This window comes from Falco peregrinus, chromosome 6 (assembly GCF_023634155.1).
Source record: "Falco peregrinus isolate bFalPer1 chromosome 6, bFalPer1.pri, whole genome shotgun sequence".
In the NCBI taxonomy this organism is placed as follows: Eukaryota; Metazoa; Chordata; class Aves; order Falconiformes; family Falconidae; genus Falco; species Falco peregrinus.
The window spans coordinates 92,272,625-92,286,935 of NC_073726.1; the positions used below are offsets into that span (position 1 = coordinate 92,272,625).

The window sequence follows — 14,311 nt, forward strand, 5'->3', positions numbered from 1 at the left end:
CCACAGCAAGTCCAGCAAAGGGCCACCAAGACAACTGAGCGAGTGGAGCATCTGGCTTCACTTCTGTACTGAAAAAGAGGTGAGAAAGCTGGGCTTGTTCAGCCTTCTGGGACAAGGTGAAGGGGAGGCAGTAAAGAGCCAGGCTCTTCTCGGAGTGCTCAGTGCAGCACAAGGGCAAGAGGCAAGATAAGTAATTGATGTAAGTAAATTCCATGTAAACATGGGGAGGGGGGGGATGGGACAGATAACACGCCCCCCCCCCTTTTTTTTTTCTTCCCCTTTGACAATGGTCACAATGGTCAAACAGGTGACCAGGTTGCCTGTGGAGGCTCCACTGATGGAGAGCACCAAAATTTTGCCTGCCCGTGGTCCTCAGCCACCTGGTTTAGTTACCCTTGCTTTGAGCAGAGGCACTGGTCACTTGTGATCAGCAGACACTTCCCACTACAGCCCAGCTGTGGCATTTTTATTTGTGTGCTTGTGTAACTAGTACTATTTTTACCTGCTCAGAAACTGTTGTAGCCAAGCTTGGAAGTTTTGGTGTTTGCTTTGTGTAATTAATTTGGGAATTGGACGGGGTGCTGCCCTCTGCAGTGGGGGGAAACAGCCCACTTCTGGATGACACTGCTGCATGTCCTTGGCCACAGACTGAAGAAATGATGAGCAGCTCTGGGAGCAGAGGGCAGGGTGCACCCACGTGCATGTTACTGGGCTCTTTGTCACAGGTGTGCTCTGTACGAGTGTGTAACTGGCATTGCGTAGAAGGAGCATGTTCTGTCTACGTCACGTCATGATTGTTGGGGGTGTGTGTTCCTTTTTAGCCTCATATCAGCCCAGAGTCCCCACACACACCCCTCCAATACGGAATAAAGGGAGAGTGCAAGTCTGGCTTATTTTGGCACTCGTTTTCCCTTGGATAAAGTGGGTTTTGCAGACGCAGGGCCTTTTTAGGTGCAGGTAACTCCCCACCCTGAAGTGTTTTCATAGTTCAAAAAGCTGAGTGTTACCTTCAAGTGCTACACTCTGAGAGGACGCTGGTGATGATAGCTTTAGCTAGGCAGGAGACCTAGACGTGACATGCAGCAGGTAACAAATAGCCTTCAAAACTAGTTTATTTTCATGCATTTACTGACATAGGCAGAATCTCTCTGCTACTTGCAGAAGTGAAGCGAGGCACTGTTCCTCATTGTCTCTCAGAAGTAGGTCAGAGGGTCATCTCTGGTTTTGCCAGTCTGAAAACTGACAAGGCTGGGACCTTTGTTCTCTTGAGGAAGGCTCTGGAACACCCTTAAGTGGACATACTCGTTGTCAGAAACTTGGACCTAGGAACCAGAACAGTGGGAAAGTAAGGTTGAAAGCAGGCTCAAACAAAAGGATGCTGTTTACATACTCCGAGAAGTATCTTTGCTCAGCAGTTTTAATTTTAGCTGTATCTCCGTTTTTTACTTCAACAGCTCTTAACCCAAGCCTGGATAGTAACTGGTGGCAGAGACTGTCTGCACCTGTAGAAAACTGTAATAAAAACCATTCATTCATGTGAATGAAAAAGGAGTAGGACTGCCTGGGTGTGGAAGCACCAGAAGGCACCACAGGAGACAGGCTTTGACAGTGTCCTATTTCAGTCCGCGAGCTCCCAGCACGGCCGCTCACAGCTGCTTGGGACACTCAGGGTAGGAGACAAGAGACAGAGTAAATCTTAATGATGCTGGAGCGGGGCAAGATGTGGAGGCTGTCAGCTCCCGGAAGGTACAGAAAGGCCTGTCCAAAACCGGCACCCAGGGCTACGAAGCGATGGCAACCGGCAAGCCAGGATCCCGTGTCTGCAGAATTACTGGCCACATCAGTGCCTGAACAGATAACCTGCCACACGTTGGTGCTTGTGGAAGTAAGCGTGAGCACCTGAATTAAGTACTTTTAAAAATAAACTCACCTTCCACTCCAGAAAGTCCTTCCACCACTTGCTACAAAGTTGCATAATTTTTGCATAATTTTGTATGTACAGAGCAGCACACAACAGGTCCTAAACTCCCACTTGGGAGGTATATGGTATTAACAGGAAGGTCAATGCCTCAGGCTCTAATAGTTGTTCCATACTTTCTGGTGGCTGCAACACAGCATGTGTTTATTTACTGGGCTGGATTACATCTCAGTTGTAAGTCTGTTGGCAAAATATTAGTGATGTGGACAATGCAAAAATATAAAAGAATGAGTCTTGTGACAGAGCTCATTCCAGTTAGTGGTAAATTGAGTAACGGTTTCCTGTCACTTGCAAGACTGGGAAAGAAGAGACAGCTCATCCATTTTCAGTGCTATAAACTGATTTCTTCCAAGTTCAGTAACATGTCAGTCTTCATTTCTGAGTAGTTTGGCCAGGAGGCTTAGCATGGAGAGCAGGCGGGTACTTCACATTGCCTAGGTCGCCCGTAAGATGGCACTAAGGGAAGAAATGCAACTGGGCATGACTTCTGGCTTTACTGCAGCCTGCCTGTAAATTGTTATCTTTGTTACTCAGTACTTGTCCACAAAGTGAAAGCACATCTCCCGGGAGCCAGGGAAGGATAAGCATCCTTCACATAAGACTCAGACGAGCCGTGTAACAGGCAGCCTGGCAGTACCCCCAGCGCCCACAGAGCAGATACAACTGTTGGGAGTTACTTTAAAGAAGGACCTGGGAAAGGTTTGGCAGTGCCTGTCCTTCCTGGGACCAACTATATAAGGGAAGCAAATGCTCGTCATGTCTCTCTGCAGCATTCCTACCCCCAAAGCCTACCCGCCAATTTATTTACTAAAAAGATTCTAACCCTTGTCAAGGGACATACCCTACCAGGCACGTCTGCACGCACACAGGGTTAAGATACAGCAGTCACGCAGCGTTTGCTGTAGTCCAGAAAGCGAGCCTGCCCCCGAGCAACACCTTCTGCCCTACAGGTGCAAAAACTGCCCAGCAATTTCTTACACGTTATTTCACAGAAAGCAGCTCAGACCCGTGGGTAAGGTTTTCTGGTAGAGGACGAATGGTGCTATCAAAGGGCTCCAAATTAAGCATTACCCATTCTTCCTCCACAACAGAAAGGGGGTTTTGAAAATAAAGAACGAGCAGGCAGGCTGTACCTCTGCAGCACGTGACGCAGAACCAAAACAGGAACACACATGCTCGCAAGCAAAACTGGACAGCAGAGTACTTGCATTACATGAAAACATTCACTCCGACTCCATCAGATCCTCAGGCTGACTTCAAATTCATCATCATAAACACAGCTGGAGGACACTGGTGCAACAGGAAAGCTACTTTGCCTTGAAAGGCAACAGCAGAGCAGAGTTATGACTAATTTAAATAATATGAGCTGATAAGGCAATCTGTAGTCTTTGAGTGAGATGATCCTGAGAAACTTATCACTCACATCTGAAGAAGCACAGTACATGTTTGAAAGGTTTTTATATTCCTGTTCTACAGGAGCACCAAACAGGAATTTTATAAGCATCTGGAGACAGTCCCTAATGCTTAGTAACATCAGATGGTTTTCTACTACATTTGCTTCTCTGTCTTGCTATAAGCCACTATGCAAGTCACCTGTATTGTTTAACTACAAAGCTTAAGTTACTCCGGTAATATATACAAACCTTAATGAAGTAGTTTATTCCAGCAACCACCTGAGTCTTATACACTATGGCTTTAAAGATGCCACATGTTCTGTTCACCCTGCTTTCAAATTGCAGCTTCACCTGTAAAAACAAAGGGAAAAATGGTTGGCAGGTTCATATTTAGGCTTTTCTTTCACATGTACCACTCCAGTTTTCATCCTTTCAAACACACACCCTCCATGCAATAAACCCAGAACCCCCAAAGTAATTCAGTTTACACCCAGACCTCCAGCCCTCTTTCCTAATGCCTCCAGCCTTCTTTTACATCCTGTTAGAACCAGACTTCCTAGTTGATTTCCCAAAAGCTGTGCAGCTAAACTGTTTCCTGCTCAGTACAGGGAAACTGCTACCTGCTGCCCTTTTAATTCTTTACCAAAGCAGCCAGGTACCGAGCCCAGCAGGGTGCACCCCACGTCAGCGGGCAGACAGCCCCTCGCCGGGAGCCCCCATGCCCATGCCAGTCCGCCCCGAAGGCTGCAGACCCCTGTGTGCTTCACAGCTTCAGAGCTGCACTCGACTTGTTTAGTGTTTCTAAGGTCTTGCAATAAACCGGTTATTTTTAAGTTACCGAGACGACCACCCGATCAAGTAGTTCCTGAAAGGTATTCCAGTGCTGGTGGAAGCCCTGCAGCTAAAGCTGCAATTCAAAGTCAATACGTTCTTAAACATCTAGAACCGTGTAACTACAAACAGCTCCAGCAGTTAACAATGGTCCAGGGCTAAACTACGTACTTCCATCTCCCAAAGTGCAAGTACGACCTTTAGGCTGTGAGCCAGAAATCAACGCCAGACCTGCTCGAACATCCTCCCTGCCTCACCGCCCGGCCGCTGGAGGGGATGTAGCTCCAGAAGCAACAGTGCTCTGCGCTGACAGCATTCACCCTCACCGCTCGGGCTGGGCTGTTTATGCACCGTACCCAGTTTAAGCCTTGTGAATCACAAAATATGCCCAATACAGACATCTACACATTTTTCACATATATATTTTATAATAAAAAGTGTAATGATTTTTCCTGAAAACCACAAAGCGTAGGGCAAGTTTTAAGTTCGGCACCAGTTACAGCGGCGCAGTCCCTGTACCCGCCAGGCTGCGAGGGCAGGGGGACAGCAAGGGAGCAGCCCCGGAGCGGCGCGGGTCTGGCCGGGTCCGAGGCATCACACCTCACGTACCAGGGATTGTTTTACTACAGTCGGTGGCATATGATGACACAAGTTCCCTACAGAAAGGCAACTGCCGCAAATGTAACCTGAAAACTTATTTCTGTCATCTAGAAAGCCCAACCGATCGGCAGGCGCCAGTGGCCTCTCCCCCGCACACACTGCCCACGCCGATGGCCTGACGCGTTCCCGCAGCCCGGCAGAGGATGCGGTGCCATTCGCAGCCCCCGGGACGGGCTCAGCACCTCAGCGCTTCTCGCCACCCCGCCTGTTTTGCGGAAATGCACGGAATTAATTACCTTTCTCAGCGCATCCACCTACAGCTGGCTGCCACTCCTGCAGCATTCCTTCCCAGCAGGCAGGTCCCAGAAAGCACCCTGGGAACATACACATCAACTATTTCCTTCCCAGTCAGAAATTACCACCATGTTCAGGGTCTTCAGTCTCTTACTCTGCTCTTCTTCCAAGCACCGTCCACAGGGTTTCTATCCCCGGGAGCTGACAGCGGTACTTCCAGGTCAGGAGCTGCTAACTCCAGCAAACCAGGGAAGCTTCAACTCCCAACCCTCTTCCCGCTGGCTGGGTTGGGGGGCTCCCGGGACGCCCCTAAGTAGCAACTTTCAGTACGTATTATCCCCCTCTCAGGACAAAACAAAACAGAGCCAGCTCTCTCCAGTTCTACGATCTCAGCTCCCAACTTCTGACCGCTGTGTCCCCCATTCGTTATTTATAGGCAGAGCCCCCAGTGAAATCACAGGCAGAGAGCTCCTTAATCCTCAGTCGGAAAAATACAACATTCCTAAACTCTTATCTAACAGCTCCTTAAACCCAAAACGTTCCTCAGTTTTAGGCAGCAGCTGTAAAACAAGGAGACTGAATAAATCACATTCCCCAGCTCACTAAGGATGACGAGACACAGGTGTTAAGTAAATAATTATGTAATGTCAAGAGCAGATAGACCATGGGCATCCCAAGGTCAGCAGATGTTTGTCACAACTTCACCCAACACACAGGAATTGCTTCTCTGCTTAGCACAGCGTGAAATCCCACGGAACTGCATCAGGAACCGGTGACGCTGCTGCCTGGCTGGAGCCCCAGCAGCACTGCCCCAGCAGAAGGTGTATCTCCGTGACAGTATTTTCCTTACGGAACAACACCAAAGCCTCGGCAGGGGGAAAGAAGCAGGAAGAGTTCTCTCTCCTGCTCTCAGCACAAGGCAAAAATTTCAAATAAAGAAAATAAAGAGCAAAAAATAATTTGTTTTCATTTTCCTGAAGTTACTGAGAATGCAAGAACACCAAAATTAAGATCAGTCCTCTTCTGGAATCAAACAAAATCTGTACATCACATTTCAGATTCCATCTCTGCCCTGTGCTTTGTCAGCATTAACACAGCCTGACGCCAGCGTTCACTTTTTCAAGCACACACTTGCTCGCTGATGTTGAGCTCTGTGGTTTCATCTCTCCTACACACTGCGACAGGGCAGGAGCTTCCGATCACCCCCAGCCCAGTCCAGCACTAAAAACATCGCTCGGCACTTGGCTGGCCTTGCCGTGTTCAGAGGGCCTTAAGGAATTTCACAGACTCGTTAGCCACATTTTGCAGCCCCCAGCTCCCACCAGACATTGCCCTCCCCATCTTACATGTGAGGAAACAACTGCAAATCCATGAAGGTCCCCCAGGTCCCACCGAGGGTCTTCCCTCCATCGCTGCAAGGGAAACCTGATCTCTGCAAGCGCTGCTCCTTCAGCTGCTTGGGCCAGCACAGGAGGACAGTGATGCTGCCCCAGAGTAATTCACGTCCCTGAACAATTCCAGATGACCCTTCTCTGTCTGTTCTGCGTTTCCCTTTTGACTAACCTGTTACCACATACCCCAACCCCGCCCCGAACGCAGGCCCAACCCTGGCAGCACCAGCTGTGACCAGCGCAGCCCCACATGGGAGCAGGCTGGGAGCAGCTGGGCAAGGGCGACATGCCCAGGGCACTCAGAAATGAGCGCCGGGTGTGACTAACACAGCCTGTGCGAAGAAGCTGACTTGATCTCAACACAAAGGGGACTGCAGGGTGTTTGCTTTAGATAAACAGCTATATCAGTCGAGTGGATCAACTGGTGGCGTAACTCCCCAAGTTCATTAAAAGAATGTGAACGCCTCCCTGAGTTAGCCAGACCTGCAGGTTGTGGCTCTGCCCAACACGGAGTATAAAAACTAAACAATGAACAAAAGAATTTTGAAGGGAACAGCAGTCTTGAACTGGCTTCAGCCCACACCCTCCTTCCTGGTGACGGAGGATGCCAGCATCGTGACAGCCGGTGTATCAGAGACCAGGAACAGAGATCACGGTGGTGGTGTCACCGAATGACATCTTGCAATTGCTACACTGTGCCAAGAGTAACTTACACCTGTACTGTGTTACCAGGGTACCTGTAACACTGCTAAATCAGAAGCCTCATGTAACATCAAATATCTTCAAATAAGTAAATCGGATATTAAACACGACACCCTCCACGTGTGGAATATCTGAAAGAACCTGGTCAGAGCTCTGGACCCTGACATCACGCAGCCCATTTACAGGCGCCTCCTGGCTGCTCTGCCCCTCGACACGCGCAGCCCTGCTCACCTTCGCCTCATTCCATCACTGCCTGGTCTGTGCCTGCAGGATCGCAGGAGGTGTGGAACGCTGCCGCCCCGGACCCCGTCCTCTGCGCACAGCAAAGGAGGGAGCCAGGAGCCCTGCAGCAGCGTTGGCCAACGCGTTCAGCCCCACCACCGCCTGGTTCCGTTTCCTCAAGGCAGGCAGAAATTACACTCTGTGCAGTTGTCAAAGGGGGAAGAGCTTATCTTTCAGGACTGGGGGTGGGGGGGTGGGGGTGAAGGGGACCTGGGGGGGTGAAGGGGACTGGAAGACACAAAAGAAGCCTTCCCACGCCATGCTGCCCCCCTCCCGTGCCTCAGGATGCGCTTTATAATCTTTGAAGAGCTGCTGCACTGCAGAGCATTAGAGGATGTACAGGGCGCCCACACAGCTGCTTCCAGGACAGGACCACTGCCTGTAGCCAGCGCCACAGCCCCCCACCCCCGCACGCCTTGTGCTGAGCGCAGCGTGCCCCACCGGCTCACCCTGCATCCCAGCAGGGACTCTAGATAGATGCCAGCAGAGAACAAGCCATTCGTCCACAGCCCTGCCCCCCATCTATCTTTTCTTGGTGCATGTTTCCACATGGCTTGTCTATCCATGTCCTTCAGTGAGAAATTAATCCTACCAGGTGCCATCGTCCTCCCACCTTTAATTTCAAACAAGCGCCCTCAGCGCTGCCATGAGCGAGGTGGCCTTTGCACCACACATGAACGTTACCAAGGGCAGGCAGCACTACGCCTGGCTAGGGACAAGGAGGAGACAAGGGAAGGGGGTTGCCGCAGTCCTGCCAGCACACTGCCTGCGCGGTGCTGAGAAAATACTGGCAGCCAAGGGGATTCCCGTTCCCAGCACTAGCTTCTTCCACTTAAACACTGGTTCGGCATCCAGCTGGCCTCACGGCCTCAGGAGCCAGCCGTTGCACAGAGGCTTCAGCCAGGTCACGACTCACCTGGTTGACAATATGCTGGACTTCTGGAGTAGCAGGCTTGGCCTCAGATAAGCCCCCGGGCATCATAGTGGCAGGTAACGTCTCTGAAGTGATGGGTGGTCCTGAGGAGGGAACAGCACAGTGTGAGCCGAGTCACCAGGCACCTCGTATATATACACACACATGTGTCATGGAATCATATGACCTGTAACATATGGAGCCTACCATCACTGAACTGGAAAAGGCAGCACATGGGGAACACAGCGGGAAAAAGCAATGTAAAGCACCGATACTATTAATACTAAACATAAAAAGCACTTTAAAAATCTTAAATGTATATAGTCTCCACATCGATTAGAAAAACAAACAACAGCCCCCAGCCACCCACATCTTAAGACAGTTGGTTTGGGCTGCAACCAGAACCTCTTGCTTTTCCACCCCTGTGCAGATGACTCGGCAGTGCACTCAGGAAATGGATCAAAGTCACACCCAGCATTTCCCAACACCATCTGAGATCAGCAGCAAGCGTGCAGTCACCTCCTCAGTGCAGGTCCCATTCAACTCGAGATTGTATCGCCTCAGCACCCTCCCAAGCGGGGAACAGGACCAGACCGCATTTCACTTGCGGCGACTTGATCCCCTCTGCCTGACCAGAAAGGTGCCAAGGTAAACACCTGAACCAGAAGGTGAAAAACATAAATCCAAGGTTCAGGCAAGCACTGCAAATACGTGATTTCTGCTTCTTCCCCATCAAACCTGTTGTTGCACCAAGGCAATCGTCACAACGGCACATGCTCCCGCTCACATGCTCATGGAAACCACTGCCACTCTCCTGGAGACCCAGTACAGCCCCGCTCACTACAGTACACGTGCACGCACAATAGCTGTTTTAACGGCAAGGTGCTTCTATTTTACACTCTGCTGAAATATGTAACATGCAAAATACACACTCAGAAGTATTTATTCTGCGGTTATGGTCACAGACACATGACATAGTCATCCTCATGACCGTACATGAATGTCCAAAGCTCAAAACACATGCCACCAGCTGAGGAGAGGCCAGCACCCGCCCGGCAGCCCTGCCTGGCAGGGGAGGACTAACACCAAGGCTACAGAAGAACTTTCTCCCCTTTGCTACTCCTGCCCCCCATCTCCAGCAAACGGGAGAAGCGGTGTTCCAGCGCTAGGACCAGAGAAGCAGCAGCAGACCAGACAATTTTCAGTCCTTTGGGGTGGACACATGGGGGTGGGTGAAATGCACACAGGCAATGGACATTTCTGCTGGAATCAGCATTAGGGAATTTGCTAGAAACAAGTGTGTTCCTGGCCACAGCAATGGTGGCTGCGTGGCAGACTTATTGGTGTCCTGCTGACCCTCCTCACAAATGACAAGAGATGCAACAGACAGCAAACAAGTCCTTCGTATCTAACTTCAAGGCCTGTTCTTGGTACAAAGGACCCAAGATTGAGAAACTGAGCTGTAGGGGCCCTAAACTCAATATAGATCAAGATAAGAGCATGTTAATGATAAAGGTGTTGCAGAACTCCTCAAACATGAGCAGCAGTGTTATGGGGGTGGATGAAAGGGATCTGGGGAAAACCACGTGTCCTGAGACAACATCTTTCTGAACAGAGAGAAAAATGTTCCCAGCTCTTGGGAATGGAGGGAGTGGGAGGTGTTAAAACTAGAATTCTGCCACATTCTCCAAATTTACCACTCCAATCACTTCACAGCCCAGTTTACGGACTTAATGACGGTTCAAACTCCTTCTTTTGAAGCTCGAACTCCTTCTTTTGCTCAAGACCCTACTGATTCACTCAAACGCTGATCATCTTCCACCACGTTGCTACCGCTCATCTTACTCACACAGCAGGACAGGTGAGCTGGCTAACTGGAAGAGCCAGCTCACCTTACTGGGGCCAGCAGCCATGGAGTGCACCCAACAACCGCGCAGCACCAGTGCTAAACCAGGACACTTTATAAACCTCTGCACTCACCAGGATGCAGATCTCCCAAACTCCCCTGGGACACATTAAGATCCCCAGGGCAGCACTACCCTCCTGGAGAACTCTCAATTCCCATTAGTAAGAAATACACCAAGCACAAAGACTAGGAGGGGTAATTTATAATCTCAGGAAAACTCTCAGTGTGAAACTAGAGGTGTTAAAAGTTGTACAAAAATCATACGTTGGAGTGCGTATTTCTGGGTTTGCTAGCTGTTCATTCGAAGCATAAGAACTCTTTTTATTTCCAGAATGCACAAAGCTGTGCAGAACGGAGGAAAATTGACACTAATTGTTAGCAAGCTGATGCTAAAGTATATGCAGCCAGATCAGTCTGTTTTCTTTCCATGAGCACGCTACGGCTGTCCCAAAGCCCAGTGACTGTCTCACCTTGGGATGCAGCACTCATCCTGCACACGCGGTGCATGGAGTCACTGAACCCTGACGTTTCACAGACCAGCATCACGGACAATCAGCAGCAACGGCCTATCCCCACCCACACCCTTCTCCATTGGGCTTTGGATGTAACGGAACGGCATTTGGAACACCGCCTTGAAAAGCACAGCCGGCCCTACTCCATCTCTTGCACAACACTGACAAGCCAGTGAGTTGTCTCCACTTTGGCATCTGAGATGTGCTTGGCATTAGCCACCACGCAGCCTGCGCTCACCATCCACACGGATGGCAGCTTCTCCTCACCCAGCTGTCCTGCTGGTAACCCGGCGGCGCTCTGCTGCGAGCTCAGCACTAGTGATCTCTGTGGTGTTAAAGCTGAGTAACATCTGGCACTGTGTTCCATTCCAATAACAAAGAAACAAATCTTCAGAGCTTGCAGGCCAGTACTCTCTGGTCCCGTATAAGCAATTATAAGCAGAAGCCACAGTCAACAAAACCACCAGTACAGTAACAAAACAAAGCATACAAGCAAAAAAACAAAACCAAAAAACCCAAACAAAACCACTAAGCCCCAGGTTATTTAAACCAGAAACGAAGCTCTGTAGAAATGATTGAGAAGGCTAAGTCAGCAGGTCAGTCGTCTGGTTTCACAGTGACAAGAAGCGACAAGACATGCAATTGTGACTGGCTGAAATGACACATGGTCTGCACCACTTCAGGAGCTGCTAAAGGAAAGGAGCCCTCCATCTACACACTGAAGATCTGTTTGTCATCATCACAGCGACAACAGCCTTGACTTTCAACATTGCTCATCTGCAAAAAAAGGTTTCCCCTCCTGCTACCCACCCTGACTTCAAACCTGAGCAAAGTGTCATAGCCCTGCCTACGCTGAGCCTATGGTACCAGTATAGAGCCTCTGCTCCTCTGCCTGCTTCAGGGCAATGAAATTCTATCCTTAAAAATCTTCGGTAATCGCCTATTTCATCAGTCTTCATGCCTACAGGCTGCAGGAGACAACAGCACTGAGTGCCAGAAAAAACACACCTCTGTGTGTCCCAGACGGAAACAGGGAGCGCGTGGCTGGAAGGCCTTCCCAAGCAAGCAGGACCTGCCCACCTACGCTCACCAGTTCCAGGCGCTGGGAAAGGACCAGCAGAGACAAGCCACCTGCAGGAGATCTAGACTCCGGGCAGGGGCATCAGTTGTGCTTTTCGTTCAAGTGCCTCTACTTGCAGAAATAAGTTAGAACCAGGAAAGGGATGAAATCCCGGTATTAGTGCCATCCGTTATTTGATTCACATACATCAAGCAGCCCGTTAATTTTGCAACTACCTTAATGGTGAAGTTGAAGCAGGATTCAACCACAGACTAAGCACGATCCTAGAATGGACGGGGGGCACTAGACACTGAGACTTTACCTGCCTTTGCTTAGCATGGCCCACAGCTCGCACCAACGCCGTTGGCACACCGTCACAAAACACCCCACTTCACAGGCAGAGCTGAAGCACCCCAAAAATAGACAAGCCGGTTCCTCCTTCCCCGTGCCCCAAAGCATGGCATGCAATTCCAGTTACTCACCTTCATCTTCCACTAAGGTCAAAAGCAAGATTCAAACAGCCTCTGATCCATGGGATTCGCCACGTACTGTAAGAGAGATCCCTCTGTGCTCAGAGCAAACTGAGCAGTGTACTTCACCTCAGCGCAGCCCTCTGTGAACAGGCTGCCAACCCCTGGAGAAGCGATGTTTGGGACTCAGAAGTCTTCTTATGGTGTCAGAAGTTTTTCATATTCAGGTTTGTATAGATCTACTTGTTTGGCCTTATATTCAAATGAAAAATAGTGCTATGTTAGGGTTTTCTCATAGTAGTTTTCTCATAACAAACGCTAAGCTGGGCTACTGAAAAAAAAAAATTAATCTGCGTATGTATCACATCCATTGCACAGGTCATTTTTCACAGCATCTGCTTAAGTGAAGTTTTCCCACAACAGCTGAGTAAACATCTGGACGGGTAGAGGAGGACAGTAATTAATTCTCATTACAATCTACAGAAATACAATACAAGCAAATTTCAAGAGTATTGATGCCAACTCGATACACGCTGGCAGAAGTTTCTATCAGACAACTGGCTTAAAAGGAGAAATTGTCCCTGCAGTGGTAGACCCAAGCCCTGGAAAGAACAAATATTTTAGGCACCTATACTAGAAGTCAGCAGTAGAGTACCAACTTTGAAATCAAAGCTAACTGTTAACATCTCATTAGTGGACCACCTCCAGTGGAAATTAGGTTACTGGCAATTCAGCCCACGGTTCTAAACAGTACTTGATTTCCACTGGGAAGATAAATGATAAGGATTTAGCAGCTGAAGAACAAACATGTTTTCTGCTTTCAAAGTTGCAGAAAAACAGTAAGAATAAGAGAGGCACAAACACTCCAAATGGAGTAAAGTTCTGCTTTGAATAGCTGCAATACCTTGGGAAAAAATTAAGTTTGAACATCACGATCTATATCCTTAAAGACTTAAAATTTTTATGTCTGCCTTGTTCTCAAAGAAAATTGAGGCTAAATGACTTTGCTTCCTAAAAATAAAGGCCACCAAGTAGTCTGAGTCTCTGCTGGACAAAGAGCTATGAACCAGATGCCTCTGCCCAGGTTTCTGCCAGCTTTCAGTACCGCAGATGCACTCCTCCACCGATTCCCACCCACACACATGCACAGCTTTTAGGGATGTGGGAGTGTAAAGCCGTTTCAGTGCTCTTACAGAATTCAAAAGTGTTTACAAGATGGGGCCTGTCGTTTTAAGGCTCCGTTCAAGTTCAATGGTTCTTAAAGACTTAGCACTAAGTAATAAAACCAGCTGGCAACCAAGCGGACCTTGTCATTTGACCATCAGCCAGTTAGAGTCAGTAAAAATTGAAGGTATAATGACAGCAATTCTGCTTTCTTTGCACTTAGTCACTTTTAAATGCTGTGTTACTGCGTTAAAGCTCTCTAAATACAACTCTATGGCCAGAATCAATAGGCCAGCTGTGCACTGCTATTTTCTCCATTCAAATGCAATTCACCTCTAGAATTAATTTGAAAGGTTCAGGAGGAGGGACAAAATAGGGTCACCAGATCATTAACTCATTCCCCAGTGAGACATGTCATCATCTCCAACCCAAAGTGGTTTTAGTCAACAACATGTGCCCTATTAAAGAAAAAATCCAGACCCTGGCAATGCAGCCGGAAGGACAGCGTGCACCAGGCGCTGCCCATCAGTGCTGCAGGAGCAACGGCGAACCCTCTCCATGGCCAGCTCGGAGCCAGCGCTGCTCGTGTTGCGCAGTTCAGAACAACGCTGGCAGCTTCTTACTTTCAGGAATGCTGAACCTATGCAATTTTTACTCCTGTTCAGATTTTAGTAGACTACTTGCACAAACACACCGTGTTCCCTGACAGTTTAGCAAGCAGCAGTTCAGGGAAAGCCCTGTCCTCCCTGCTCAGAGCCGACTTTTACTGTTTCTTCCTCTCTAGGACTGAGGAAGCTGTAGAAGTTCAAGAAAT

At 49.0% G+C, this 14,311-nt stretch overlaps 1 protein-coding gene across 1 annotated transcript; it reads right to left on the reverse strand.

The window, feature by feature from the left end:
- Window positions 1-1,087: 1,087 nt before the first annotated feature.
- LOC101921048 (cystatin-A) lies at window positions 1,088-14,179 on the reverse strand. Its single transcript, XM_027784342.2, has 4 exons — window positions 12,346-14,179; window positions 8,389-8,489; window positions 3,622-3,723; window positions 1,088-1,322 (listed from the first exon to the last, which is right to left on the reverse strand). Exons 2-4 carry the CDS (start codon window positions 8,452-8,454, stop codon window positions 1,194-1,196), a joined length of 297 nt encoding a protein of 98 aa, XP_027640143.1. The 5' UTR covers window positions 8,455-8,489; window positions 12,346-14,179; the 3' UTR covers window positions 1,088-1,193.
- Window positions 14,180-14,311: the final 132 nt, after the last annotated feature.

Excerpts from the sequence above, each read along its gene's own strand:
- LOC101921048 (XM_027784342.2), bottom strand. The coding sequence starts at position 8,454 with ATGATGCCCGGGGGCTTATCTGAGGCCAAGCCTGCTACTCCAGAAGTC. Across the intron at positions 3,724-8,388 it reads TCCAGCATATTGTCAACCAG|GTGAAGCTGCAATTTGAAAG; the intron begins GTGAGTCGTGAC and ends TTGTTTTTACAG. Across the intron at positions 1,323-3,621 it reads GAATAAACTACTTCATTAAG|GTCCAAGTTTCTGACAACGA; the intron begins GTTTGTATATAT and ends TCTGGTTCCTAG.